Genomic DNA, 25,000 nt, shown 5'->3' with positions numbered 1-25,000 from the left:
CCTGTAGGTGTTGACGTCATTGAAGTTGAGGATTAAAACACGATATAAAATCACATCCATTCAGTTTGTGTAGAATGATGATGTCGACATCTGTTTGTTTTCAGATATTTTCATCGTATTTGTCACCAAAATAAATCAGGGTTTTCAGATGAATGTCCGAGTTGTCATGGCGATGCTGTTTACGCCTGAAGCAGATGTCCTGACGTGGACGCAGCAGGACGCGTCCTCCTGTATGTAGCATGCCTGTTTACTAATCACATTATGCAAAGAAAAAAATCTGCTCCGTGTCGTACGAATGAAGAAGCTTCTCTGAGTTCTGCTCGGACTCGTACGTGGTTTTTATGGACTTTGCTTGCGCTACCTCTCAGAGTCGCCTCACGTGTTTGATGATTTGAACTGACTGTTAAAACTATTGTTTGGATCTGTTGTGTTACTGAACTAAAACATCGTTATCATGTTATAATGTGCAGGGTTTTATCATTTATACAGACGTCTACCTTTAACTCTTCTGGCACAATTTCTGTACATGGAAAAACTCCTGTAGTGTATATGTATATATGTGTGTGTATACATGTATATTATATAAAATTCCATTCTGTTACACAAAGAAATGAAAAGTTCTGAGGAAGATTTATCAGCAAAATTGAAATCATCATTCATTTTGAATGATATTGAGATAAAACTATAACATTTTCAGTCAGTAACAAATCGAACTTTTGGAATTCTCCCTCTCGGTAAAGTCGGCGGCTGATTCGAACACAAAGCAGCTGAGAAATAAATATGAACAAATATTATGAATTTTCTTTCTATTTAACTTTATTGAACTTTTTTCTTCAGTATGTTCTGAATATTCCATCTAGTTATTGATTCAACAGTTTCTGTGTTGGGAACAAAATGAGGAGAAACAGCTGGAAGAGAGAATCTGAAACCCGATGAAGGTGAAGAGCTGTCGGGGAAATAATCAACTTACACTGTAACTACAATACAGAAATATAAAGTGTATAAGACTTTGACCTTGTGAATATTCTCACAGAGAACTTTTCATTTCTAACTCTCCTGTTCACTTTGGGTAGAATCTGTATTTTAAATGACACTTTTCTTTGGTTTTCATCTCCTTTGTAAAAGCTCTTCTGAGACCTGGTTACCTGACCTTTGTATTTTTATATTTCTATTCTCATCCTCTGGATCTTTTGTATCGACATGGTGATCTACTGTTTGTAAAGCTCGGTATAACCTGCTTCCTGCTTGCTCTTTTTAAATGCCAAAGTGAGGGGACGCTGTAAGCATGAGTCGACCGTCACCTCCTGTTTATGCTCCACACACTGGACTGTGCCTGTGCATGCCTTAAACTAACTTCAGATATTCACATTTATCAAAGATGATTGAAGGGAATAAATTCCAGTCAAATACAAACTCCTGCAAGTCTGTGGATTCATGAATCATCCTGAAACGTGACGGATTTCAGAAAGTGCTGCAGCTGTGTACAACTCTGTTAAAAGCTCTAATAGAAACATTGTTCTTACTTAAAATGAGATAAACTGAAATAATAATATAATCTAGTCTGTAAAGGTGTGAGCGTTAAATCCTCATCAATCTATTGAACAGATAAAAATAAGAAATGTCTGACACTGATCAGTATTTCGGCCTCAGCTCTCATTCAAAGTCACAAACCTACAGGAAGTGAGTGGATGCTTATAAATACAGTCAAAATAAAATCTTAATTCAGTTTGTAGAAATGAAATTTATCACTCATGATGTTTTATTTTGTCAAATGTCTGTGCTTTTATTTTGCAGGTGTTGTAATGTGACATGAAGTAGACATGACGGGGGAGTGGGCTCCGAGTCTGTTTCTAGGATGAGAGAGAGCGGGTTGTCACGGCAACCAGTGGCAAGGGAGTGCAATGCAGGGGATGGTGTTGGGATGGGGCCAAGAGAGAGAGCGAGAGAGAGAGAGAGAGAGAGGTCTGATTCCTCTCCGTTAATAAAAGATCTCTCTCTCTCCTTCATTTGAATTTCAGATTCTTATAAATTATTGAGAGAGTCGAGCTCTGAGCAAACAGGAGGAGAGAAGAAGAGACAGATGCAGGTTAGGAGATGAAGGGAAGGAGAGAAGGAGAGGAGAGGACGAAGGGTAGATGAAACAGAAAATGGAAAAATGGTTTGTGTTGTTTCTGTGAAGGTTTGAAAAGTTAAGGCTTGAAACGGAGGAGTGAGATAAAAACAGGATGAAGAAAGAAAGAAAGAAGGAAAGAAGGAATGACAAGGAGAGAAGGAGAGGAAACAAAAGGTGCAAAATCAATCAGAAGACAGAGAGAGAGGGTGGAGGGGGGGAGGAGGTGTCATAATGCAGCTGAGGGAGAGGAGGAGGAGGAGGAGGAGGAAGAGGAGGAGGAGCAAGACAAGGAACAAGAAGAGGAGGAGGAAGAGGATGTAAGGACACACACCGTCCTGTTGATTAATCCACAGCTGAAACAGGTTTTATATCTAAAAGCTTGTTCAGTTTTATGATATAAAGTTTTTGAAGCCGGCTGAAGCTCGTCGACTCGGAGTCGATCTGCTTGTTGGTTTGTTTGTGACGAACACATCCGAGTTAAACTGTAAAACATGTACAAACTTTAACCTTTAACACGGTGAGATCTTTTCCTTGTTTTCTCAGAGAATAATTTGATCTTGATGGAAATAATCCGTCTTGTTCAGAGGACTGTTTATATTTATATTTTTACAGTGTGTGTGATCTGGTGCAGATTGATGGATGGATGAGTTTTATATTAATAACACATCAACACTGGATTTTAAACAAGTCATTTGAGGATTGTATTATCATTTCCTTCTTCAGTCTTTTATCTGATGAACTGACTTGATTTCTCATAGATTTTCACCAACTCTCAGAAACTGACTCTTTCTTTCCTCTGTAAGGATCTGGATGGTGAAGCTGGTTGTTGTGACGGGAGCAGAAGATCCAGAGAGAAAAGGAGGAGAGGAGACAGTTACAGAGAATTACAGTCGACCTTGAGGGATTTCATTATCCTCCTCCGACTCAATTATCTGATCGATGGATTCAATTAAAGAGGAGTCGCCTCTTCAGCCTGATCCTCATCTGCTGCCGTCCGCCATGATGTCCCCAGTGAGTCCTGAAGACACAACTGTTCCTCGTGCACATTTAAAAACTGTGTTCTGGCGAAATCCAACCAGCACGGAGCACGGACATGTCTGATCATACAAGGTACACAAGTTCATTTGGGTTTTTTTTAAAGTTCTTAACAGAGTTATAATTTTTGAAGGTTATTGATCTTCATGTTATCACCAAAGAGACAGAAACGTTTCACATGTAAACAGTTTTATTTGGACTGAACGTAGTTTACAGAAACTTTCTTCTTCATTTTCACTGTCGACGTCATCGCTGAACAACGAGAAGACGAGCGGAGGGTTTTAACAGGAATCTGTCAGAGTAACAAACACACGAAGAGAATCGAACGTGTCGGATCACATGATGAGCTTCTTCTGAACATTTGCCTCCTCCTCCTCCTCCTCCTCCTCACTGGCCCGGCAGCGCCCCCAGCAGGCCGTTGGCTGTGGTGAAGAGGTTGATGGGTGATGACCCGTCAGTGATGAGGGTGGACTTCAGCCCCAGAGCCTGGAGCATCTTCACCTGCAGGAGAAACCCATGTGTGGATTTAACTGAACAACTGTAATAACTCAGAGCCTCCAATGAAATGATCAGGAGCAGCGCCACCTGCAGGACACCCCCCGCCTGAACCAACGCCTACAGCTAAACACTGACTGCGAGTGAGCATTTTAAATAAAGTTAAAGTGTCGGCCTCATGAGCAGCGACAGTAAAGTTCACGTGACTCGTCTGTTTGTGAGGTTTAATAAACAGTGTGTACTTGTATGTTAACAGTGTGTACTTGTATGTTAACAGTGTGTACTTGTATTTTAATAAACTGTGTACTTGTATGTTAACAGTGTGAACTTGTATGTTAACAGCGTGTACTTGTATGTTAACAGCGTGTACTTGTATTTTAATAAACTGTGTACTTGTATGTTAACAGCGTGTACTTGTATGTTAACAGCGTGTACTTGTATGTTAACAGCGTGTACTTGTACAGTACCTGCAGCTCAGGTCCGGCTCTTGCCATCTCCTTCAGCGTGTCGCTGCCCAGACTCTCCACCAGCTGACTGAACCTCTGACTCTCGATCTGAACGAGTCGCTCCTGCTTCTCCACGTCCAGATGATCCATCTTCTTCTTGTAGCTCAGCTCCTGCTCTCGAGCCTTCGCCAGCCGCTGCAGCTCCGCCTCCTGCACACACACATGTTCACATCTCATCTCTGCACAGTTAAGTCAAGTTTGTAGTAGGCTGCGATCTGAGAGCACACACACACACACACACACACACACAGGTCAGAGGTCAGGACGTACCGCCTCGATGCTCTGAGCCTCGGCCTTCAGTTTGGCCTCGTTGACCGCCTCCCCTGGATGCGAGACGCCTCCGCCCGAGACTGGGCCTCCGCCTTCGCTGCTCCTGTACTCTCCGCCGCACTGACACACACACACACACACACACACACACACACACACACACACACACACACACACACACACACACACACACACACACACACACACACACACACACACACACACACACACACACACACACACACACACACACGTCTCATTTCTTGCATTTTGTATAAATGTGATAATCATGTTTGATGGTTAATTAATTAATTTTAGGACTTAAAGTGTCTCTGATGAAATTTGACAAATTAAAGTTACTTTGTTTAAATGTGATTTTGTTTAAATCACAGTGAAACAAAACTACACAACAAAACCAAGATGGACGCTGATACAAACTGTCACTGGTCACATGTTTGTCCATGTGACGTCTCCTCTCATCACAAACAATATGAACCTGAAACAAGTTTAAACTGTTTCTGTTCACGATTCATCGAAAGATCAGATCAAAGTTTTAAACATGAAACAAGAAAACGCTTCAGTAAGAAAAGTACAAACACTTCAGTGTCATCACATTTACACTGAATGTGAATCTGGGACACACTGTGTAGCTGGAACTTATCAACAGCGCCCCCTGCAGCTGGTTGTGACAGTTGAAGCTGACTCTCAGTCAGTTCTTCTCACAGGAGATGGAACCCACTCAGCAGAGTTACAGAGAACAGACGCTCAGGGAGAGAAGGAGGAAACTTTCTCATGTTCTCACTAAACATCAGACTCACTTTCACCAAGCTGCTGCTTTAAGGTAAAGACGTTTCATTTCAAATCCCAGGTGAAGGTGGTGGAGCTCACCTGAGAGCCTCCAGCTCCAGCAGCTCCCTCCTGGCTCTCTCCGCCTGGGCCTGGTCGGTGATCCTCTGCCGCTCCAGCTTCCCCCGAGACTCCTGCTCCAGGCGCTCCGCCTCATGTCTGACAGAACATCACGACACGTTCAACACTCGCTGCATTTACATCAGCATGTGTGAGTGAGTGAGAGAGTGTGTGAGAGAGAGAGAGAGAGAGAGAGAGAGAGAGAGAGAGAGAGAGAGAGAGAGAGAGAGAGACAGAGAGAGAGAGAGACAGAGAGACAGAGAGAGAGAGAGAGAGAGAGAGAGAGAGAGAGACAGAGAGACAGAGAGAGAGAGAGACAGAGAGAGAGAGAGACAGAGAGAGAGACAGAGAGAGAGACACGAGAGAGTGTGTGTGTGTGTGTGTGTGTGTGTGTGTGTGTGTGTGTGTGTGTGTGTGTGTGTGTGTGTGTGTGTGTGTGTGTGTGTGTGTGTGTGTGTGTGTGTGTGTGTGTGTGTGTGTGTGCTCCGGACCGTGCAGCGGCCTCCTGGGAGTTGGTGGTGATCTCGATGGCGAGCTGGACGCTCTTCTGCAGAGCGTCTCTCGTCCTCTGGTCGACGGGCTCCACAGACTGGATGTCCACGCTGCTGATCACCAGATTGTTCTGGTTGAAGCGGAGACACGGACGAACCACCAGCTTCTCGTCGAAGCCGAACACGGCTGAGCAGATGATCCGGTTTGAGTTCTGCAGAATAAAAAGAGAACGAGGGTCAAACTGCTTCTTTCTGAACCTGATGGCGGCCGAGAGCGGACGGGGAAATACGAACCTTGTGGAAGTCATCAAACTGCACAGAGGCCACGGCGCCTCTGACCCGCGAGGCGATGGCTTTACAGGCGTCTCCCACAAAGTCGGGGACAGAAAACAGAGCGGCTGCATCGGCAGCGTCTGCACGAGATTTGATATCAAAGTGCCTGAAAAGAAAAGATTCCTGGTCAGAGACGCAGAATTCAGAGGATCTGAAAATACAGAATCCAGTCTTTAACAGAAATGTCTTTTATTTTACTGAACAATGTAGAAAAGTGTGTGTTCATGTTTATACTTTACATCAAATGTTTATTTTCTTAATTCAAGTTTTATACATTTTTTGTTGTATTTGTGTTTTTTCTTTATTTAGAGTTTCTTGATAGTGATTTTAGTTATTAAATCAGACTTCAGGCGAAGAGTTGTGACAAGATCTCGTTGTTTTCTGTTTATTATCGACTCTTCTGTCCAGTTGGTGTTGTGTGTCTGTCTGTGTGTCTGTCTATGTGTGTGTCTGTCTGTGTGTCTGTCTGTGTGTCTGTCTGTGTGTGTGTGTGTCTGTCTGTGTGTGTCTGTCTGTGTGTGTGTCTGTGTGTGTGTCACCAGTTGTATGACAGCTGCAGCTGCAGGCGGGCGTGGTCGGCCGTCTCGATGGTGATGATGTCGGTGCAGAAGTCGGGTCCCAGCAGGAGACAGACGGCCTTGATGACGTTGGGTCTCTTTGGTTTGTCTCCGGACAGCGAGAGGACGGTGAACTGCTCGTCAGGTCCCAGCATCACCATCTCCGGACCGAACACCACCCTGAAGACAGCACCGTCAGCTGGTGTACTCAACCCCCGACCAGAACACCACCCTGAAGACAGCACCGTCAGCTGGTGTACTCAACCCCCAACCGAACACCACCCTGAAGACAGCACCGTCAGCTGGTGTACTCAACCCCCCAACGAACACCACCCTGAAGACAGCACCGTCAGCTGGTGTACTCAACCCCCAACCGAACACCACCCTGAAGACAGCACCGTCAGCTGGTGTACTCAACCCCCAACCGAACACCACCCTGAAGACAGCACCGTCAGCTGGTGTACTCAACCCCCGGACCAAACACCACCCTGAAGACAGCACTGTCAGCTGGTGTACTCAACCCCCCGACCGAACACCACCCTGAAGACAGCACCGTCAGCTGGTGTACTCAACCACCCCCGGACCGAACACCACCCTGAAGACAGCACTGTCAGCTGGTGTACTCAACCACCCCGGACCGAACACCACCCTGAAGACAGCACCGTCAGCTGGTGTACTCAACCCCCCCCATCAGGAGCCCCGTCCCACCTGGCCTTCTTCTCCCTGTAGTCGTACACCTGCACGGCGGCGTTGTGGGGAACCCTGTAGGACACGACGCGGGTCTTGTCCCTGGGCTGGCTGCTTTCGCTCGTGGTCCGGTCCGAGCGGTTGGCCAGCGGGTCGATGGGAGACGCCATCAGCGCCTCCACCTTAGAGGGAAGCTGCTTCTGCCACAGCTCCTCGTCCTGGGTCAACATGTAGGTGTGACCGATGACAGCTCGCACCTGAGAGGACACACTCAGAGTTTGAACAACCAACAACTCTGTGTGTGTCTTTATGATCAAACACATCCCACAACTTCTACCGAAGAAAAACTGAAAAGACTTTTCTGGATCCAAAATCACTCGATTCACAGGGTGAGAAAAGAAAGACGTTCAAAATAAAGGTTGTGAGCGTTCGGACCTTTCCCGTTTTGATGTCCCGGACGTAGATTCCTTCGTTCTCGTCCAGCGGGATGGCGTCTCGTCTGACCATCACCTCCACAGCAGTGGGCGGGACGTACTCGGCGGGGCCCCGGAGCATCCAGCGGTCTCCAGGGCGACGCTGGACGCCGCCCCTCCGGGAACGCTTGGCCTTCTCCGGCTGCTCCTCTTCGGCCTCCTCGTCTTCGGCCTGGCAGACAGAACGGTGGAGAGAGAGGAGGAGGACGGAGACAAGGGTTAACATGGCGGTGCACTGGAGCGGGGGAGGAGGAACAGGAGGGGAGGGGGGCGGGGGCGGGGGGAGGAGCTAATAGTCAAATAAAAACCAGAAGGTAAAAGAAAAGAATTGAAAAGGAGGGAAAGAAGGTGAAAGGATGTGAGGATGAGGGATCATGTGTCGAGAGGAGGGGAGGGAGGGGTTTGATGAAGGAGGAGAAGAAGAAGAGAGTGGAGGTATAATGAGTTAACCAGGTTAGGAAGGAGGGAGGAGACAGGAGGACAAACCTGACACAGGCCGATGGGCCCCAAGATGTCAGGGGCCCAAGATGTCAGGGGCCCAAGATGTCAGGGGCCCAAGATGTCAGGGGCCCAAGATGTCAGGGGCCCAAGATGTCAGGGGCCCCTCGGCCTGAGCTTTGTTCATAAAGGTCAAGAAGAGACCAAAGGACTTTATCACATGGTTAATAACTGGATGGACTTTTAAAGGTCGAGTGGTGATTTGTTTCAGAATCACTATCTTCACCAGAGAGTTGAGCCGGAGAGACGAACGTACGGGGGACACGTGGGTGGACCACAGAGAACATCTCGTCCTCAGAGTCCCTCCCTTCTCTGAGACATACCTGAGATAAGCTCTGCTCACACACTGACTCGTTCAGCAGCTGAACACACGACTCCGCCTCTGTTTGCTTTTCAAATCTCTTTTCATTCATCGACCGGTTTCACAAGAGCAGCCGAGTGCAAGCGTCTGAGTCCAAACGGAGATGTGACGACTCCGCCCTTTGTCCAGAGGGGACTTTTTAGATGTTTTAGTTTGGTCCATGTCCCATCTGCTAACATGGAGGAGATTTATGATCTATACTGCAGCCAGACACCAGGGGGCGATCCAGATTGTTTGGCTTCACTTTTAAGCAGCCGTCATGTCGTCCATCTTTATTTAGTCAGTTAGCGGATGTTAAAACCTGCCTGCTGTTACCACGGTAACCACAGGGGTCGTCTGTCAGCAGATTTCTAACTCCCGACTCGTCCTCACCTCCTCGATGTCGTTGAACGCCTCCACGGCCCTCAGCACCAGCCCCTCCTCCTCCGACAGCACGTACACGTCCTGGATGCCCAGTTCCAGGAGCTCGCCAGGCTGCAGGAAGAAGGAGCGCTCGCCCTGACGCACAGTAACGACACAGACGGAGAATATTACAGAAGCTTTCATTTATATCTATATTAATATCTGCTCATGACGAAACACTAACTGGTCCTCAGTTTACGTTAAACAGCTAGTTACGTTAATATCTTACGACAAACGATCTTAACATCGTGGTGAAATTATTATAATAATAAAACTAGAATATTTGACCGAGTGTTGGAACATCGGAAAAGTTCAGATTGAAGAAATTAAATATTTTTCTGATGAGCTCAAAGTGGAGCAGAGACGTTCAGGGACAGAAATGAAGACACTTTTGATAAAGTTTCAGATTTTGAAAGTTTACGTCAGTAGAACATCAAGTTGTGGTCGGACTCACCTTCACCACCCTCTTCTGGCCCAGCTGAGGTTTCCCATCGGGTCCGACCGGGTCCAGGATGACGCAGTACTGACGGCTGCTCAGCGTGGTCACGTCCACCACCCCCACCACCTCCTCCGCCACCGAGGGGATGTGAGCCTCCCTGTCACTCATGGTTACCAGCCACTCCTCCCCCGTGCGGCGGTCGCGGCCGGCGGCGTCCTTGAACGGCCGCAGGGCGCGAACATGGAGCGCTTTCTGATGAGACAGAACAAAACATGAAATCTGTCGTGAAAAGATCTCAACACAAACTGATTCAAACCTGAATCCAGGTTTATTCTCTCGCGTCACATGTTTCTCTCTCAGTTCGTATCAAACTCACTTTTGTTACTTTTATTTTAAGGCAAAGACGCTTCATCTAAAATGTTTTCGTTTTTTTCAATCTCTGATTTTCCATATTTAAAGTCTGCATCCTGAGCTAGTTGTGTTGTTCCAGTTTCACGTCCGTCCCGTGTTAGAAGCCACTGGCTCACTGGGAAGCTCCAGGACATCGTACCTTGTCCGTCAGGATGAAGGCGTTCACGATGTCAATGACTTCTTCATGAGCACCTGGTAGATACGCTCCCACCTTACTGACCAGCCACTCCTCACCTGACACACACAAAATAATAGTTCATTAGTTTTTTATTGGAATATTTTCTTGACGTCTGTTTGTGTGTGTGTGTGTGTGTGTGTTACCTGTGACCCTGCGGACTCCTCCTCTGTCCACGCCCACTTTACGAGCTCTCAGTCTGATGGCCTGATTCTCTCTGATCACTGTCGCCTTGATGGTTTCCAGAACCGCCACCTCCTTCCTCGGGATGTACGTCCCTCACACACACACACACACACACACACACACACACACACACACACACACACACACACACACACACACACACACACACACACACACACACACACACACACACACACACACACACACACACACACACACACACACACACTTTATGTGTTTGGTTTGTTCCTTGAACTAAGACAGTTCTCAGAGTCATTTATTGAGTTTTTTAAATATATATAATTTACACATACGTCCATGTTGGTAAAGAGAGAGTAATTATTAAAGTACCTGGTCCTTCAAACAGCCACTCGTCTCCAGCGATTCTCTTCTCTCCGCCCTGCTCCTCAAAGTCCAGCAGAGCCTGCAGACGCAGCGCCGTGTCGGGATACACGATCTGCAGCGCCGTCACTTCCTGTCGCACAAACACAACACGTCAGAGGAGCTAATGAACAGAAACTTTGTATTTTAACATATTTGTTTATTTCATGGCTGAAATCAAAGAGTAATGTTGAAAACCTTCAAACCTGCTGTGTGTGTGTGTGTGTGTGTGTGTGTGTGTGTGTGTGTGTGTGTGTGTGTGTGTGTGTGTGTGTGTGTGTGTGTGTGTGTGTGTGTGTGTGTGTGTGCACAGACCTGCTGGACCTCCTCTCCGGGGTACAGTGGGAACGGGTCCTGGGTCAGACGGATCTCCAGGTCGGCGTGGCGGAGCTTGGCCTGACCCGACTGGTCAAAGAGGACTTGACCGTTGTCGTCACGGGCAACAGGGTTGGCGACCACGCAGTAGTGACGCGGCGGCACCATGATCATACGCACCGGTGAAAAGAGCACTCTGGGAAATACAAACAGAGAATTTATCATCAACTTTCAGATCTTCATAGTTTTATGTCGTTTAATAATTTTGTGTTTTCATCTCGTAAAACAGGAAATTTAAGGACGTGAACGTGTGAAGGCTATTTTTAGTTTTTATGACTTTAATACACAAAGTGAACAATAATGAAAACGTCAGAAAGTCACTGCTGCATTTTTTAATGACTTTTATCAAAAAGGTTTTTAAACACTGCTAAAGTGTGTGTGTGAGTCTGTGTGTGTGTCTGTGTGTGAGTGTGTGTGTGTGAGTGTGTGAGTGTGTGTGTGAGTCTGTGTGTGTGTCTGTGTGTGAGTGTGTGTGTGTGAGTGTGTGAGTCTGTGTGTGTGAGCGTGTGTGAGCGTGTGTGAGCGTGTGTGTGAGTCTGTGAGTGTGTGTCTGTGTGTGAGTGTGTGTCTGTGTGTGAGTGTGTGTGTGAGTGTGTGTCTGTGTGTGAGTCTGTGTGTGAGTCTGTGAGTGTGAGTGTGTGTCTGTGTGTGAGTGTGTGTCTGTGTGTGAGCGTGTGTGTGTGAGTCTGTGTGTGAGTGTGTGTGTGTGAGTGTGTGTGAGTGTGTGTCTGTGTGTGTGTCTGTGTGTGTGGAGGTGTGTGAGTCTGTGTGTGGTGTGTGGGTGTGTCTGTGTGTGAGGTGTCTGTGTGTGTGTGTGTGTGTGTGTGTGTGTGTCTGTGTGTGAGTAGTGTGTGTGTGTGTGTGTGTGTGTGTCTGTGTGTGTGAGTCTGTGTGTGAGCGTGTGTGAGTGTGTGTCTGTGTGTGAGTGTGTCTGTGTGTGTGTGTGTGTGTGTGTGTGTCTGTGTGTGAGGAGGTGTGTCTGTGTGTGTGTGTGTGTGTGTGTGTGTCTGTGTGTGTGAGTCTGTGTGTGTGTGTGTTTACTCTGACACAGAACATGAGACAAAGACGTAACCATGGGAGTGACAGTGATAATCAGTCACTGTGCCGACAGGTCAAAGTCCTGTCAGCGCCACCTACAGACAACAATGGTCATCAGATCCACAGTAACAATGATTGATTGACAGCTTCAGTGTGAATCAGATCAGGTTTCTCTGCTTTTGTTTCCAGACTCTTACTCAACATGTTCATTATAACATGTGACTCAGACATGTCACAGTATGTGGACACATCAATCACCACAAACACAACCAACAAAACACACAATGGGCGTTAGCGTTCCTCGTTTAAGAGCCAGAATAAATGAAGTGGCCTCTCTGACCTTTCGTTGTCCTGGCGGATGTAGGTGAGGGGTCCGATCTCCACGCGGGCGATGTTGGTGTTCTGGTCCAGGACGTGGATGTAGTGATGAGGCGGGATTCGGATGATTGACGCATCCCCCGGCCCCTCAAACTCCGCTCCACGATTTCCTCCCTTCTTTGACATGGTGTAACCTGAATGCTGCAGAGAGGAGAGAGTCCGGTTATAAAACCTCACGAGTGCTTGACTCTCGTCATGTCACCAGTTTGTGTCCGACAACATCTGTAACGACTACGTGAACGACATGAGGGTTAGGACGCTCTAACGACAGAGGGAGGTACCTGCGGGCGACAGGTCAGCGCTGATTAGCTAAACGCACTGTCCGTCTTTTAACAGGAAATAAATACGATGTACAACTTTGGAACCGGACAAACAAAACATCAAAGACTGAGTCTCTACACAACAGGAGTGTGTGTGTGTGTGTGGGCACAGTGACAGAACAACTTGTTCTTCCTCTCCACTGTTCTTCTTTTTCCTGCAGGTTAAACAGAATCATAACCTCAGAACAAAGCCACAAGGTTACCCTGGTTACTGGTTACCCTGGTTACTGGTTACCCTGGTTACAGGTTACCTGGTTACTGGTTACCCTGGTTACTGGTTAGAGGTTATCTGGTCACAGGTTACCTGGTTACTAGTTAGAGGTTATCTGGTTACCCTGGTTACAGGTTATCTAGTAACCCTGGTAACTAGTTAGAGGTTATCTGGTTACAGGTTACCTGGTTACAGGTTATCTGGTCACAGGTTACCTGGTTACCCTGGTTACTAGTTAGAGGTTATCTGGTTACCCTGGTTACAGGTTATCTAGTTACTGGTTACCCTGGTTACTAGGTTACATGAGCCCATTTAAAGAAGATTCAAGCTGAATAAAAACTCGGTTTTATAATAAATATGTTTCTTTGTTCTTTTACGGAGAAAGTTCAGATTATCTTAAGAAAAAAGTTCATGTTTTGATTGACTTGTTATTTAAGCAGTGATTTCTCCACATTAAGAAGCTGTTTTCATCGATGTTCAAACTGTCCGACATTAATAAAGCTCGAGTAAAAAATAGAAAAGGTAACATGAGCCAACTTCCTGGATGGAAACGCAAAGTACGCAGCACCAAGCCTCCATTACACACCCTGTAAATGTACCGTGATCTTCCTGGTTGGACCCTGAGGACAAACGGCAGAGTCACTGTTCAAGTATCTGATGAACTCACATTAAGCTGTGAAGAGTTCGGCGGGTTTTATTAAACATTGAGCTGCTCTGGTTTCACAGAAAGCTTCATTAAACATCTTTAAATCGCGTGTGACACGTGGTAAATGTTCCGGATTTCACAGCGAAGACCAGAAGACAAACTGTTGGAAAAGTTGAGACACAGTGAAACGAAGATCTGATCGGTGCATGAAACCTGAGCCGATTAGAAGCTTTATTCTGCTTTATTCTGAAAACATCGGAAGTTTTACTCCATCACGCAGAAATCACTGTGATTCAGCGATGAAGTTAAAATGTGGAGATTTTAAATCGGAGTTTGGAGATTTCTAACCTCGTCCCTGTGTCGGTCTCCACCCGGCGGGTTCTGGTTCTGGTCCTGGGTCTGGTCCTGGGTCTGGTCCTGGGTCTAGGTCTGGTCCTGGGTCTAGGTCTGGTCGGGTCTGGTCGGGTCCTGTCAGACTGAGCGACCTGCAGAAAACAGGAAGAACTTGCAGCTGATCGCTCAGCTGGTGGGCGTGGCACCTACTGACGTATACAGCAGTCACGTGGTTTACGGACACTGGTGCAGAGTTACGTCATCCTGATAAACACAATAATTCCCAGATGTGAATTTTATTTGAGTTTTTAAAGAGTTCCATCTTCTCTCATACCGGTCGACGCTTAAGAAATCACGTAATCATTTGTTAGCATTAACTAAACGTCCGAAAGCAAAAGAGCTTCATTTCTAACTATTTATTATAAATGTTTATGTGCAGAAAGTTTTCAGTTCTCATAATGAATATTTATGAGTATTCAGAAAATTGTTATACTATTCTGCCCCCTGCTGGTCAGCAATGAAACTTCAATTTATAAATTTGTCTGTGTTCTTGTTTTATTTTAAATGTGGATAAAAGAAGCTGAACACTTTTCTTTTACAACAGTTTAATCAGGCCACAGTAAATATACATATACTATAAAGACGTGTATTTACATCAACGTAGAAAAGAACGTGTTTCTTTGTAAAACTGCTTCTTTCATCTTCCAAACTTTGAGCAGGAGCTGCGATGCGTTCAGGTCCAGGGGAATTTCCTGAGACTCTGAGCTGACGAACACAGAACGTCTCTTTCTCACAGAGGTCACATGATCACAGCACAAAACCAAACACACCAGTTTAACAATGTGCTTCTCAGATTAAACATGTTCACTAGTACATGCTAAATACATTTCATAAACAAGCTGGAATAACGAGGAGGAAGCTCAGGATTCTGTTTTCTTAAAAGTAAATATGTGAACATTTCTGTGCAAAGACCTTTGGTTGAATATCTGCTCCTGGATTTACCTCTAGTGTTCAATATACATATTTAGATAACTCTCATTTAAATACTAACGTGGCTAAAATATCAAAAAATAGTCTGTATATTATGTTCATGACACTGAACAAACATGAAATGAGCTGAACATGCTTCTCCTCCCTTTGTTTAAACTCCATTTTCACAGGTTGATTCAAACAAACACATTTGTAGAAAAGGTGGAAGAAGAACACGTGGTTAAAGATCAATTGGTATAAAATAGATTTTCTTCTTAAATATTTTCAAAGTAACATTTGAAATGTTCAGACGAGTTCGATCCAGAAATAACGACACTAATGTTAAGACGGACGACATGATTGTTCCCAAAAGTGAAGCCAAAGCGTCTCTATCGCCCCCTGGTGGCCGGCTGCATGATCACTACTGCACAGACCCTGACTCCAAATGACGACATCACCACAAGATGGCAGCGTTCCTATGTGAGATATTTTAGCTTCTTTGCTGGAGGAAGTGAGACTCGTATTCAGTCTGTGGTTTGGATCATGATAGAGGGAACTATTAAATATATTTTATCTATAATATTCATAATATGTCAGTTTTAACTATTCCCTCTAGTTGATGTTGTGGTTTACAAAGAAAAAGAAACGCAGCTGAATCCAAATATAAAACTGAACTGGACTGTCACAGCCTGCAACAAGCTGCACGGCCACACGGGGCGCTGCAACAACTTCCACTAAGAGACAGTTAGAGAGACGCTGGAGGGTTGAGGACAGAAAAGTGTTTCCTCTTTTATCTCCGTGCTTGGTCTCCTCCACCTTCAGAGGGAGGAGCTGTTCTGACAGGAGTCTGTTTTTAATATGTGAGTTTTGAGGCATCATGTCAAAAAAGTTTGATGACATTTTAAAAAGAACTGTCATCAATCAAAGTTTTTTACTTTCGGTTTTTGACTTTTAAAAAAAGGAGTTAACGCTCTTTTATGAATAAGTTCTGACGAAGAAAACATTAACCTCATGTGACTGATCAGCTGTTTCTGCCTTAACAGAAATCAAAGAAGAAGAAAGAACCATTTCAACTTCTCCCCTTATATTTTCTCTGGTTGATCAGCGACTGGTTTTGTTTCCTGACCTACAGCGCCCCCTTCTGACCACGCTACACAGCAACTTTTCATATTCATTCGACGATTTAATTAAAACACAAAAACCAAAACTGAGCTAAAAGACGCAAAGCGGCTCCTTTAGCGACCGAGCAGTCATGTGACCCATCACGTGATCCGTCAGTAAAGGTTTGAGTGAAGTGTCATGCTTCAGGAACAGGAAGTGACAGTAAGGACGTCAGGTCTTCAGCTCTGTAAAATCAAAACGATAAAACTTCATGTTTCAATATTAGTGTTTAACAATAATCATGATAATGTGACGATGCTGCTCCAGCGTCTGGTTCGTGTTCGATAAGACACGAGGAGAAGATGCTGGTTCCAAACCGAACCAGACGTGAGTGAAAGACGCAGTTTGAGAGTCTGAAGAAAGAGGGAGGAGAAGAAGCGCTGGTGTTCCACCGCTGACGGAGGATTTCCTTCATCCCTCCTTCATCCCTCCTTCATCCCTCCTTCATCCCTCCTTCATCCCTCCTTCATCCCTCCTTCATCCTTCATCCATCCTTCCCCCCTTCTCTCTTTCTGTGTTTCACTTCCTGAGCTTGAGGCTGGATATATATAAATATATTTGTATATAGATGTGGGAGGAGTCCTCAGTCCAACATGGCGTCCAGCTGGTCGGCCAGGTCGTCGAACATGTTTCCGATGTCGTCCAGGATGGTTCCTGCAGACTTCACAGAGTTTGCTCCGCTGGTGAGAAAAGACACAATAAACAGACATTAATGACAAATACACAAAAGTATAAATACAACAGAGTTTCCTGATTAGACTGTGTTTATATCCAGTTTATTAAAATACAGAACAGAACATTAAGCTTCATTAACCTGAAGTCCTAATATTTCCCTCGTAGAGAAACTGAAGCAACGTGAAAGACTCATTGTTTTATTGAGTGAGTAATAAAAGGGAAACCTTCACGTCCTGAGAACAGAACGCTGGGCGGCGTCTTTCTGTTCCCACCAAGAATCAAACCACCGTGACGCCCCCTGTTGGTTGGTGAGCTGCTGCTCTGAAGCCTCAGTCTGACATGTTGTTCAGCGCCATCTTGGTTTTTTGAAACCAGAAGTAACCATATTTGGAGGAGCGGGGGGGTGGAGCCTGACTGTAGCTCGAGGACACGCCCACCTGGACCTGCCAGCTGCAGCCATTGGACGGTACTAGCTTCTATAGAAACAACTCAGGTCATCGCAGACACTTTGCTTGTAGTTCACGTCTAAACTGAGACGACGGGTCGCCACTACAGGTCAGGAGGTCATCGACATCACCAGAGCTCATCCTCACAGAAACCTTTTGAGACATTTTGTCGGGAGGAGTTTGAGGGACGGACCACGCAGGTCAACAGTGACGAACATCAAACACAAACAGTTTATTTGCGTCTCACCCGTCTGAGTTGTCGTCCAGGTTCAGTTTTCTCTCCACAGCCTTCAGAGCTGCTTCCAGAGACGTGCTGGTTTGATCCAGTCTCTGCTGAACCACCTCAGTCCCACAGGACGGCTCCGGGACCAGGTCCGGACCGACCACACACACCTGAGGCCTCGCCGCTGTCAGAGATGGACTCTGAGGGGCCGGGGCTGAAGACGAGGTCGGGGCCAGAGCCGGGGGCCCGTGGAGCGGAGAGGACGAAGAGGTGAAGGCCAAACTCTGAACCACACTGACGGTGAGAGCTGGAGTCGAGGGTCCAGCTGCTGAGGATCAAAACCACAGCGTTTCAAATGGAGACAAAGACAAAAGATTCAACTGCTCAAGTGTGTCTGTGTGTGTGTGTGTGTATCTGTGTGTGTCTGTGTGTGTCGTACCTTGTGCAGCCAGCAGACTGTGACGTACAGGTTTGGGGGCGACAGTGGGGGGTTTGGGGGAGAGTGGGGGTTTGATCTGTGACCCTGTAGCCGGACTGGCCGGCCGCTCTACACCCGTGTCACTGATCCTCAGAGCGACGCCCTCTCGGCTCTGAGGCCTGCTGCCGGCCGGCGAGCCCGGCTGCCCCGCCTCCTCCCGGCTGGGGGAGCCTCCTCCCTGCTCCTTGTCTCTGGGTTTCTGTCGGCGTTTCACCGTGTCCGACTCCTTCAGGTTGAACTCGGGCACCTCCAGGCTCTTGGCTGCGTGTTTGTCCGGCGGCTCCAGCACGGCCTCGGCCCTCGGGGGCCCCGGGGCTTTGGGCCTCTGTTTGATGGTCAGGTTTCCCTCCTCTGCGAAGGGGAGGCACTCGCTGGAGCTGTTCTGAGGCGACGAGGAGCTCTCCAGGCCTTTTGGTCCGTCCTCCTCCGAGTCCGACTTCACTCCCCGGTCGGGCTCGGCGCCGCTGTGGGCGGGGACGCACTCGCTCTGCACCCTCCTCCTCACCCCTGGAGCCTCTCTCACTTCCTGTCCCGCAGAGATGAGGGAGGGGGAGGGCGCCTCCTGGTGGCCGAGCTCTGGTGTGGGTCCTGGGGAGCTCCTCCCCTCTACGCTTCCTTCCAGAGCATCAGCGATGCTCCTCACGCTGCCCGGACTGTCCGTCACCACCCGGCCTGAAGACGAAGACGTGCTGCTGTCGCTCAGCTCGCCGCTGGTCGTGCTGCTGACTGAACTCAGTCGTTTCGGGGGGGGTGGAGGGGGACCTTTTTTCCGGGCGCGCACAGCGAATGACTGACTGCGCCCCACGCTGCCGCCCTTCTCTGGACTCGTCTGCAATCGAGCCAGCTGGCTGCGCCCCGGCTTGCGGGTTAATGTGGCGTAGGACGGCAGGTTTCCTGAGTGGACTGCGGGCTCCTCATCGTCGTCATCAGGCTCGCCGTCTGACAGAGCGTAGCGGGTCATGCTCTGGGTGCGTCTCTTGGGCGGAGCCAGGGTGGCGGTGTGGCGCGCAGGGCGGTGAGAGGAGCTCAGTTCTGTGGAGCCACAGTGAGAATGAAGGTAACTGAAACCCTTCAGTGCTGGCGAGCCATGAGGGGAGGGGCCACGAGATCCCGACAGTCGGGGCTTGGCCGGGATGGCGGGGTACTTGAACACTGTGGCCGTGCCCAGAGGAACCTGCTTGGGCCTCTGGTCCCAGCCCTCAGGGAGGTTCCTCTCCTTGGCCGAGCCGTCGTCCAGGCTCTCCTGCGACCAGCTGTGGGGGGTGATGGAGGCTGTGGGAGGTTCCTGGGAGCGGCCGGAGCCTCTGGAACGGGTGTCGATGCTCTCCTGGCTCTGGGACATTCCCACGGCGTTCTTGAAGGCCAAACCTTCCTCGCAGCCGCCGTAATGGCTGGACATGGCCGTCTGTAGCTCGGCGCTCAGCTCGCTGTCCTGGAAGGTCAGCATCTTTGGGGTGTGAGGGGAGGAGTCTGAGTCGGCCGGTTCGATGGCGACCAGGTGCAGCGCTCCGGGGCCTCTGCGTCGCAGCGTGTCATGGCCAGATTCAGCGTGGAGGATCGCCCTCTGGATGTCACAAAGCTTCTTGACTGCCAGCATTAGCTTCTTCTGGTGTCCTGGAGGGAACAGAAACCGTCAAACCACAGTAACACACGTGACACGTGTGAACATGTGACGTGTCCTCACCGAGCTTGATGATGCCGATCTCCTGCAGATCCTCCCAGGTCAGGTCTTTGACGATGCTGATGCAGTCGTAGCCGTTCTCAGAAAGTTTCTTGTGGTACTGAGGGAGTCCGATGGCGCTGAGCCACTCGCCCAGGTCCGACTGTGGGAGAGAACACATCCTCATCAGCTGGAGGCACAGTGAAGAGAGATCAGTGTGCTCACTGGTGAACTTACTGGGATGTACTCAGGCAGCCACTCGGGGATGTTCATGGTGTTGATCTCCATGGAGACTTTCTTGCGGTGGCCTGGTTTGGTCACTCCGATGGCCGTCAGATCCTGCCGACAGGAAAACAAGACGAGCAACGAGAACGCTGAGTCATCATTCACAAGATGGTTCTCCTGAGTGTGTGTGTGAGTGTGAGTGTGTGTGTGTGTGTGTGTGTGTGTGTGTGTGTCTGAGTGTGTGTTACCTCAGGAGTCATCCTGCTGATGGTGGGTACATCATAACCAGCACTGAGGAAGTTCCCAGTGTAGTGCTGCAGCTGGAACTCACTCAGCCACTGGTAAATGGCCTCAGCGTCCTGAGGCAGAGAAACAGGAAGTGATGCAGCAGCTGTGAAGCTTTGATTCATTTGGTCCGTAACCAAAACGTTTCTTATACTTTGTTTGGTGACAGAAAGAGTTTTACTGGTTCAGTGACTCCACATGTTTTTTGTGTTTATTTATTCCTGTCTCGTCTCGTTCCCACGGAGACGACAGTCGGCTGGATGTGACGGGATGGAGAGAGATGTTTACCTTCCCCTCCAGCAGCTGCTGAGGGCGAACAAACTGCTGAGAGAAGCTCTGCTCCGCGGGTTTCTGCACCGTCACCGTCTGTCTCCGAGGAGTTCCACCTGCGGTGACATCACACATCAAACAGGTTTACAATGACTGAGAAGTGAAAAGAACAAGTGAAAGAAAAGCTTTTGATTAATGTTATTATTTGGGTTGAAAATGTGGCTCCGAAGACAAAATCAATATCATTTCTTTCATTCTTCTGGAGATGTAGTAAATAAAAAAAAATCCCCTTTTCTTTCTCATTTATCTGAGACTATTTAAATAACCTATAAATATTGTTCACGTGAAGGTAAACTACATTTGACGAAATGTGATCAAATATAATAAGTTAACAGTTTATTAAAGAAAAGCAGAGAGTGAAGCACCTGCAGGGAGATCGGGCTGGTCGCTGAGATCTGAGTGCCCAGAATCAGCAGCAGGGGGCGCTGTCTGCGAAGGAAATACAACAGAGATCACAGATATTAACAGAAACATCTAGAAATATAGAGGGTTAAATTTATTCTTTATTTTGATCCTTCTCCATTTTTAATATAATGTTTCTTATCTTGTGTTTATTTCTGTTATTAAGTTCCATTTTTCACTTATTTATTTTATTTTTTATGTTTATATATTTGTAATTTTCTCGTATTTTAAAGTTTCATCTCAAATTTCTTGTCAGTTTGTATATTGTAACTTTTTTTACTGAGCACATTGAGCGTGTTTAACTTTAGAACTGAAAAGTATTTGACTGAATAAAAACTCATTGTCACATCTGACACTTTCTATAAAAAGCAGATTTTGATATATGTAAATGCACATGAAGTCAAACATTGTTTAAACGGTCTGACTGTACTCTGTGTACCTTGTTGGCGTTGTTGTCATGGTGACCGCTGTGGTGGGGGAAACCGTTGGGGGCGTGGTTGCTCTCGGTGCTCTGTCCACTCCCGGCGCTGCGGGTGCTGCCCACGCTGCCTGTGCTCCCAACGCTGTTTCTGTCGCCTGCTGCAAACGGGACAACAACAATGAAATTGACCACGTTGAGAGAGGGTCTGCATCATCAGCGAGGGGCGGAGTCAGGCTGTAGGAAGCAGCGGGCCGAGCGGCGGGAGAGACGACGGGCAGGATGCAGAGCAGGGGGGCGGGGTTTAAATGTTACTGTAAACATCATGATCATATGACGAGCGTTTCAATCTAAAAACAAGATCCTCATCTCAACGCCTCGTTACACTGCAGGAAGTCAAGAACAGGATGTGATGTCAGTCTGCCGTCGCTGTGCCAGCACGGAGGAGGAGAGCGGGGAGGACTGAAGCAGACCAGTGAAGAGTGTTTGGACCCCACGCACCAAGATCGCCAGTTGACATGAGGCGACATGAGGCCTCATGAGGCGAGACTCATGAGGCAACATGAGGCAACATGAGGCCTCATGAGACTCATGAGGCCTCATGTTGCCTCATGAGACTCATGAGGCAACATGAGGTGAGGTGCTCATAACCTCATGAGGCAACATGAGGCAGCTCATGAGACCTCATGAGGCCTCATGACGTCTCATGAGGCTCGTCTCATGAGGCTCATGTCGCCTCATGAGACCTCATGGGCGACATGAGGCGTCATGAGGCAACATGAGGCGACATGAAGTCTCATGAGGTCTCATGAGGTCTCATGAGGTGCTGTCACATGTTGTCGACAGCGGCAGAGTGGCGGTCTCAGTGCGTGGGGGCCTGATGCAGAGCGTTGAGCGGGGCAGCGATGCAGCTTCAGAACAGCCGGGGCAGGAGAAGCCGTCGTCTGGGGACTCTTACCATGACACGAGTCTCTGAGGACCCAGATGTCCTCGAAGGGACACCCAGACTGAGACAGGCGGCTCGGAGACAAACCTATCAGACACAAAGACTGTGTTGTGTCAGGGGCGGACCGAAGGGGGCAGTGTAGAGAGAGTTTACGTCCTGGTCTCTGACAATATCCAGGAGAAGATGTTTACACCGTACGATGCTACATCACCTCAAAACAAGCGCTCCAACTTTCACCCTCAGCAAATGAAAACATAGCATTTCCACAAACAACCCCCCCCCCCCAGTGTGGTTAGAGTTAGGATAAGTTCAGGTTCAAGCAGCAGCAGTGAAGAGGAGAATAAACACCAGTGAATGACGACAAATAAAAAAACAATCCAGAAGAAAAGCAGCTGACGTGTATTTATATGAGTCATAAATCATAGTGAGTGTGTATATTCATCCTCAGTGAGTTTCAGCTCAGACACTTCAGGGTTGTGACACTAGGAGGCGCAGTTCCACCACCAAAGGTCCAGCGATACACTGATACAGTGATACAGTGTGTGGGTGTGTGTGTGTGTGTGTGTGTGTGTGTGTGTGTGTGTGTGTGTGTGTGTGTTCTGAGTGTGTACCTGTGCTGGTAGTGAGGCCGTTGGTGAGCGGCAGCACCACATGGGTGGGGGTGCGTAAAGAGTGTAGGAGTCGTCGGTCTGCGGGGCGGAGCTGAGGCTGGAGGAGAGGGGCTCTGGACAGCGACTGCTGGCGCTGGGTGGGCAGAGAGGCGTGCGGGACAGGGGCCCTACAGGGGAGGACAACAGGAGGAGGGGGTTATCAAGCTGATGGTTAAGGTGGAGGTGAGTGATTAAGACGATGATGGAGGGATGGAAGCAGGAGGTGAGGAGGGGGAGGCATGGGATGATCTGGAAGCAGGCGGATTAGTTCCTGACTCGGGGGTGTCTCTAACGTTTCACCTCTAAGACTCAAAACTTCTTAATTGTGTTCAAATTTAATTACATTTTTTTCCTGCAAAATGAAAATGTGAAATAAATCATCTGGATGAAAACACGTTAAACCTCGTGGAGCAGTTCTGATGTCTGAGGTTCTCGTGACGTGAGAAACTGAGCGACTACAGAAACACGTCCTTCGTCTGACTCACCGTTCCTCCGGCTGATGACCTCCACGATGGACGGGGGGAAGAAGCCGACTCGGTCCGTCCCTCTCGGGCTGTCGTGGATGTGGCCTTTCCAGCGTCCGTCCACGTGCTGCTCCATCACCTGCGGGCGGCGAGTCAACTAATAAACCACGTGGGATTCTGAGTCATCCAACACGGCAGATTTTACATAGTTCATTCAAACTGTGAACTCAACACGTCACAGACACAAAAAGGCAAAAAAGAATGTGTGGTTTTTTCAAGACTTGATGTGTTTCCTGAAACCTTTGACGAGTCTGACTCCCTAACCCTAGAGGTGAACGAGGGGCGAAGCGGTTCAGGTGTCTCACCATGATGATGTCACCGGCTCGGATGTTGAGGGCGGTGGGATCGTGGAGGTTCCAGTAATCCTTCAGGGCCCTGACCTGCAGAACCCCCGTCGCATCTGTGCAGGAAACATCTGGAGTTACATCACACTGAGATGACGAGTCCAACACGAGACCGTAACATCAGATTTCGTGATGGAGTGAATACGTCAGTGTGGTTGGAGGTAATAAAGTTCACACAAATAAAGTTGAAGAAAAACTTGACAGAAAAAGTAAAAGGAGAAAATGTAAAGTTGTATAAATCTGAGATCAGTGAGAAATGGCCGCTGTGTGTTTGGACCTCGGAGCAGCTGCTTGATGTCCTTGCTGGCGTGTGAGGTGGTGAACTGATTGACGATGTCCAGCGCCGTCTGGTTGTAGGTGTTTCGGATGTTGACGTCCACTCCGGCCTGAGGGGACGAGACAGGACCGAAACATTTTCCATGTTCACAAGTGAAATCATCTTGTGTCTTTGATGTAAAACTATGGACTAAAAAGTGTTTTAACATGTTCTTCATTTTTTTGTGTTTGGTCCATGTTACATCTGCTAATGACCTATACTGCAGCCAGCCACCAGAGGGCGATCCGGTCGTAACCATAGCAACAGTGATGAGTTCCCTGTGAGGCTGAAACTCCATCAGGTCCTAATCTCCTTTGTTAACTTGGGCATGTATTTTAAAACTATAGTGTTTTACAGATCATTTTGCTGAGTTGAATTTTGTTTGGGCCGTCAAAGTGACCAGGTAAACACACGGAGGCGTGTGATGAACTCACATCCAGCAGCAGGCGCACCACCTCCGTTTTACCGTAGAGAGAAGCTTCGTGCAACGCCGTGCCGGACTTGGTGGTTTTATTGATGTCGATACCGGCCTGCAGCAACAGCCTGGAACACACACACACACACACACACAAACACACAAACACACACACACACACACACACACACACACACACACACACACACACACACTTTATAACGTCAGTAAACATTCAGGAGTTTCTGTCTCAGTCTCTAGTTTCAAGTCTTCTTCAAACAGCTGATGTTCATCTAGTGAATTATGATCATTTAGAGTCAAACAGACCATAAAGCACCAGATGTGTTGGGGGGGGATACCACAGTGTGATTGACAGCTGGTACTGTCCAATGGCAGCTGCTGTCTCACCGTATGATGTCTTTATGACCATTTCGGGCGGCGAGGTGCAGTGGCGTTGTGAAGGCCGAGTCTGTCGGCTCCTTCCTCTCTCCTTCCAACAACGCCACCACCATG

The 25,000-nt window shown here is 47.8% G+C and overlaps 2 protein-coding genes across 4 annotated transcripts in view; both read right to left on the bottom strand.

Moving 5' to 3' along the window:
- Nucleotides 1-3,320: 3,320 nt before the first annotated feature.
- Nucleotides 3,321-14,236, bottom strand: LOC118123270 (major vault protein). The gene is given in 18 exon segments (XM_035180592.2): nucleotides 3,321-3,649; nucleotides 4,111-4,299; nucleotides 4,420-4,469; nucleotides 4,472-4,539; nucleotides 5,308-5,424; nucleotides 5,817-6,028; nucleotides 6,111-6,255; nucleotides 6,689-6,886; nucleotides 7,415-7,650; nucleotides 7,829-8,038; nucleotides 9,098-9,223; nucleotides 9,582-9,818; nucleotides 10,117-10,211; nucleotides 10,299-10,430; nucleotides 10,690-10,813; nucleotides 11,035-11,230; nucleotides 12,473-12,651; nucleotides 14,036-14,236. Coding segments are annotated over 17 exon segments (2,613 nt in total). The 5' UTR covers nucleotides 12,637-12,651; nucleotides 14,036-14,236; the 3' UTR covers nucleotides 3,321-3,535.
- A 372-nt stretch (nucleotides 14,237-14,608) lies between these two features.
- LOC118123269 (caskin-2-like) overlaps nucleotides 14,609-25,000 on the bottom strand; it is a 40,228-nt gene continuing 29,836 nt past the window's right edge. The window contains exons 7-21 of one of the 3 annotated variants that reach the window (XM_047343894.1): nucleotides 24,896-25,000; nucleotides 24,507-24,615; nucleotides 24,034-24,142; nucleotides 23,718-23,812; nucleotides 23,374-23,491; nucleotides 22,251-22,325; nucleotides 21,314-21,453; nucleotides 20,838-20,901; nucleotides 20,431-20,528; nucleotides 20,106-20,216; nucleotides 19,870-19,971; nucleotides 19,657-19,795; nucleotides 17,934-19,586; nucleotides 17,519-17,822; nucleotides 14,609-16,830 (exon numbers count right to left, since the gene is read on the bottom strand). The exon at nucleotides 24,896-25,000 is cut by the window's right edge and continues 26 nt beyond it. In XM_047343894.1, coding sequence (XP_047199850.1) covers nucleotides 16,734-16,830; nucleotides 17,519-17,822; nucleotides 17,934-19,586; nucleotides 19,657-19,795; nucleotides 19,870-19,971; nucleotides 20,106-20,216; nucleotides 20,431-20,528; nucleotides 20,838-20,901; nucleotides 21,314-21,453; nucleotides 22,251-22,325; nucleotides 23,374-23,491; nucleotides 23,718-23,812; nucleotides 24,034-24,142; nucleotides 24,507-24,615; nucleotides 24,896-25,000 — 3,319 coding nt within the window. In that variant the 3' untranslated portion in view covers nucleotides 14,609-16,733. Of the gene's footprint in view, nucleotides 16,831-17,518; nucleotides 17,823-17,933; nucleotides 19,587-19,656; nucleotides 19,796-19,869; nucleotides 19,972-20,105; nucleotides 20,217-20,430; nucleotides 20,529-20,837; nucleotides 20,902-21,313; nucleotides 21,454-22,250; nucleotides 22,326-23,373; nucleotides 23,510-23,717; nucleotides 23,813-24,033; nucleotides 24,143-24,506; nucleotides 24,616-24,895 lie in introns of all 3 variants that reach the window. The other 2 variants (XM_047343895.1, XM_047343896.1) reach the window with 2 other exon arrangements.

The sequence above is a fragment of the Hippoglossus stenolepis genome, chromosome 16, assembly GCF_022539355.2.
Source record: "Hippoglossus stenolepis isolate QCI-W04-F060 chromosome 16, HSTE1.2, whole genome shotgun sequence".
Taxonomy (NCBI): Eukaryota; Metazoa; Chordata; class Actinopteri; order Pleuronectiformes; family Pleuronectidae; genus Hippoglossus; species Hippoglossus stenolepis.
The sequence above is the reverse complement of the archived record's forward strand: the minus strand, read 5'-3'. Positions and strand labels throughout refer to the sequence as shown.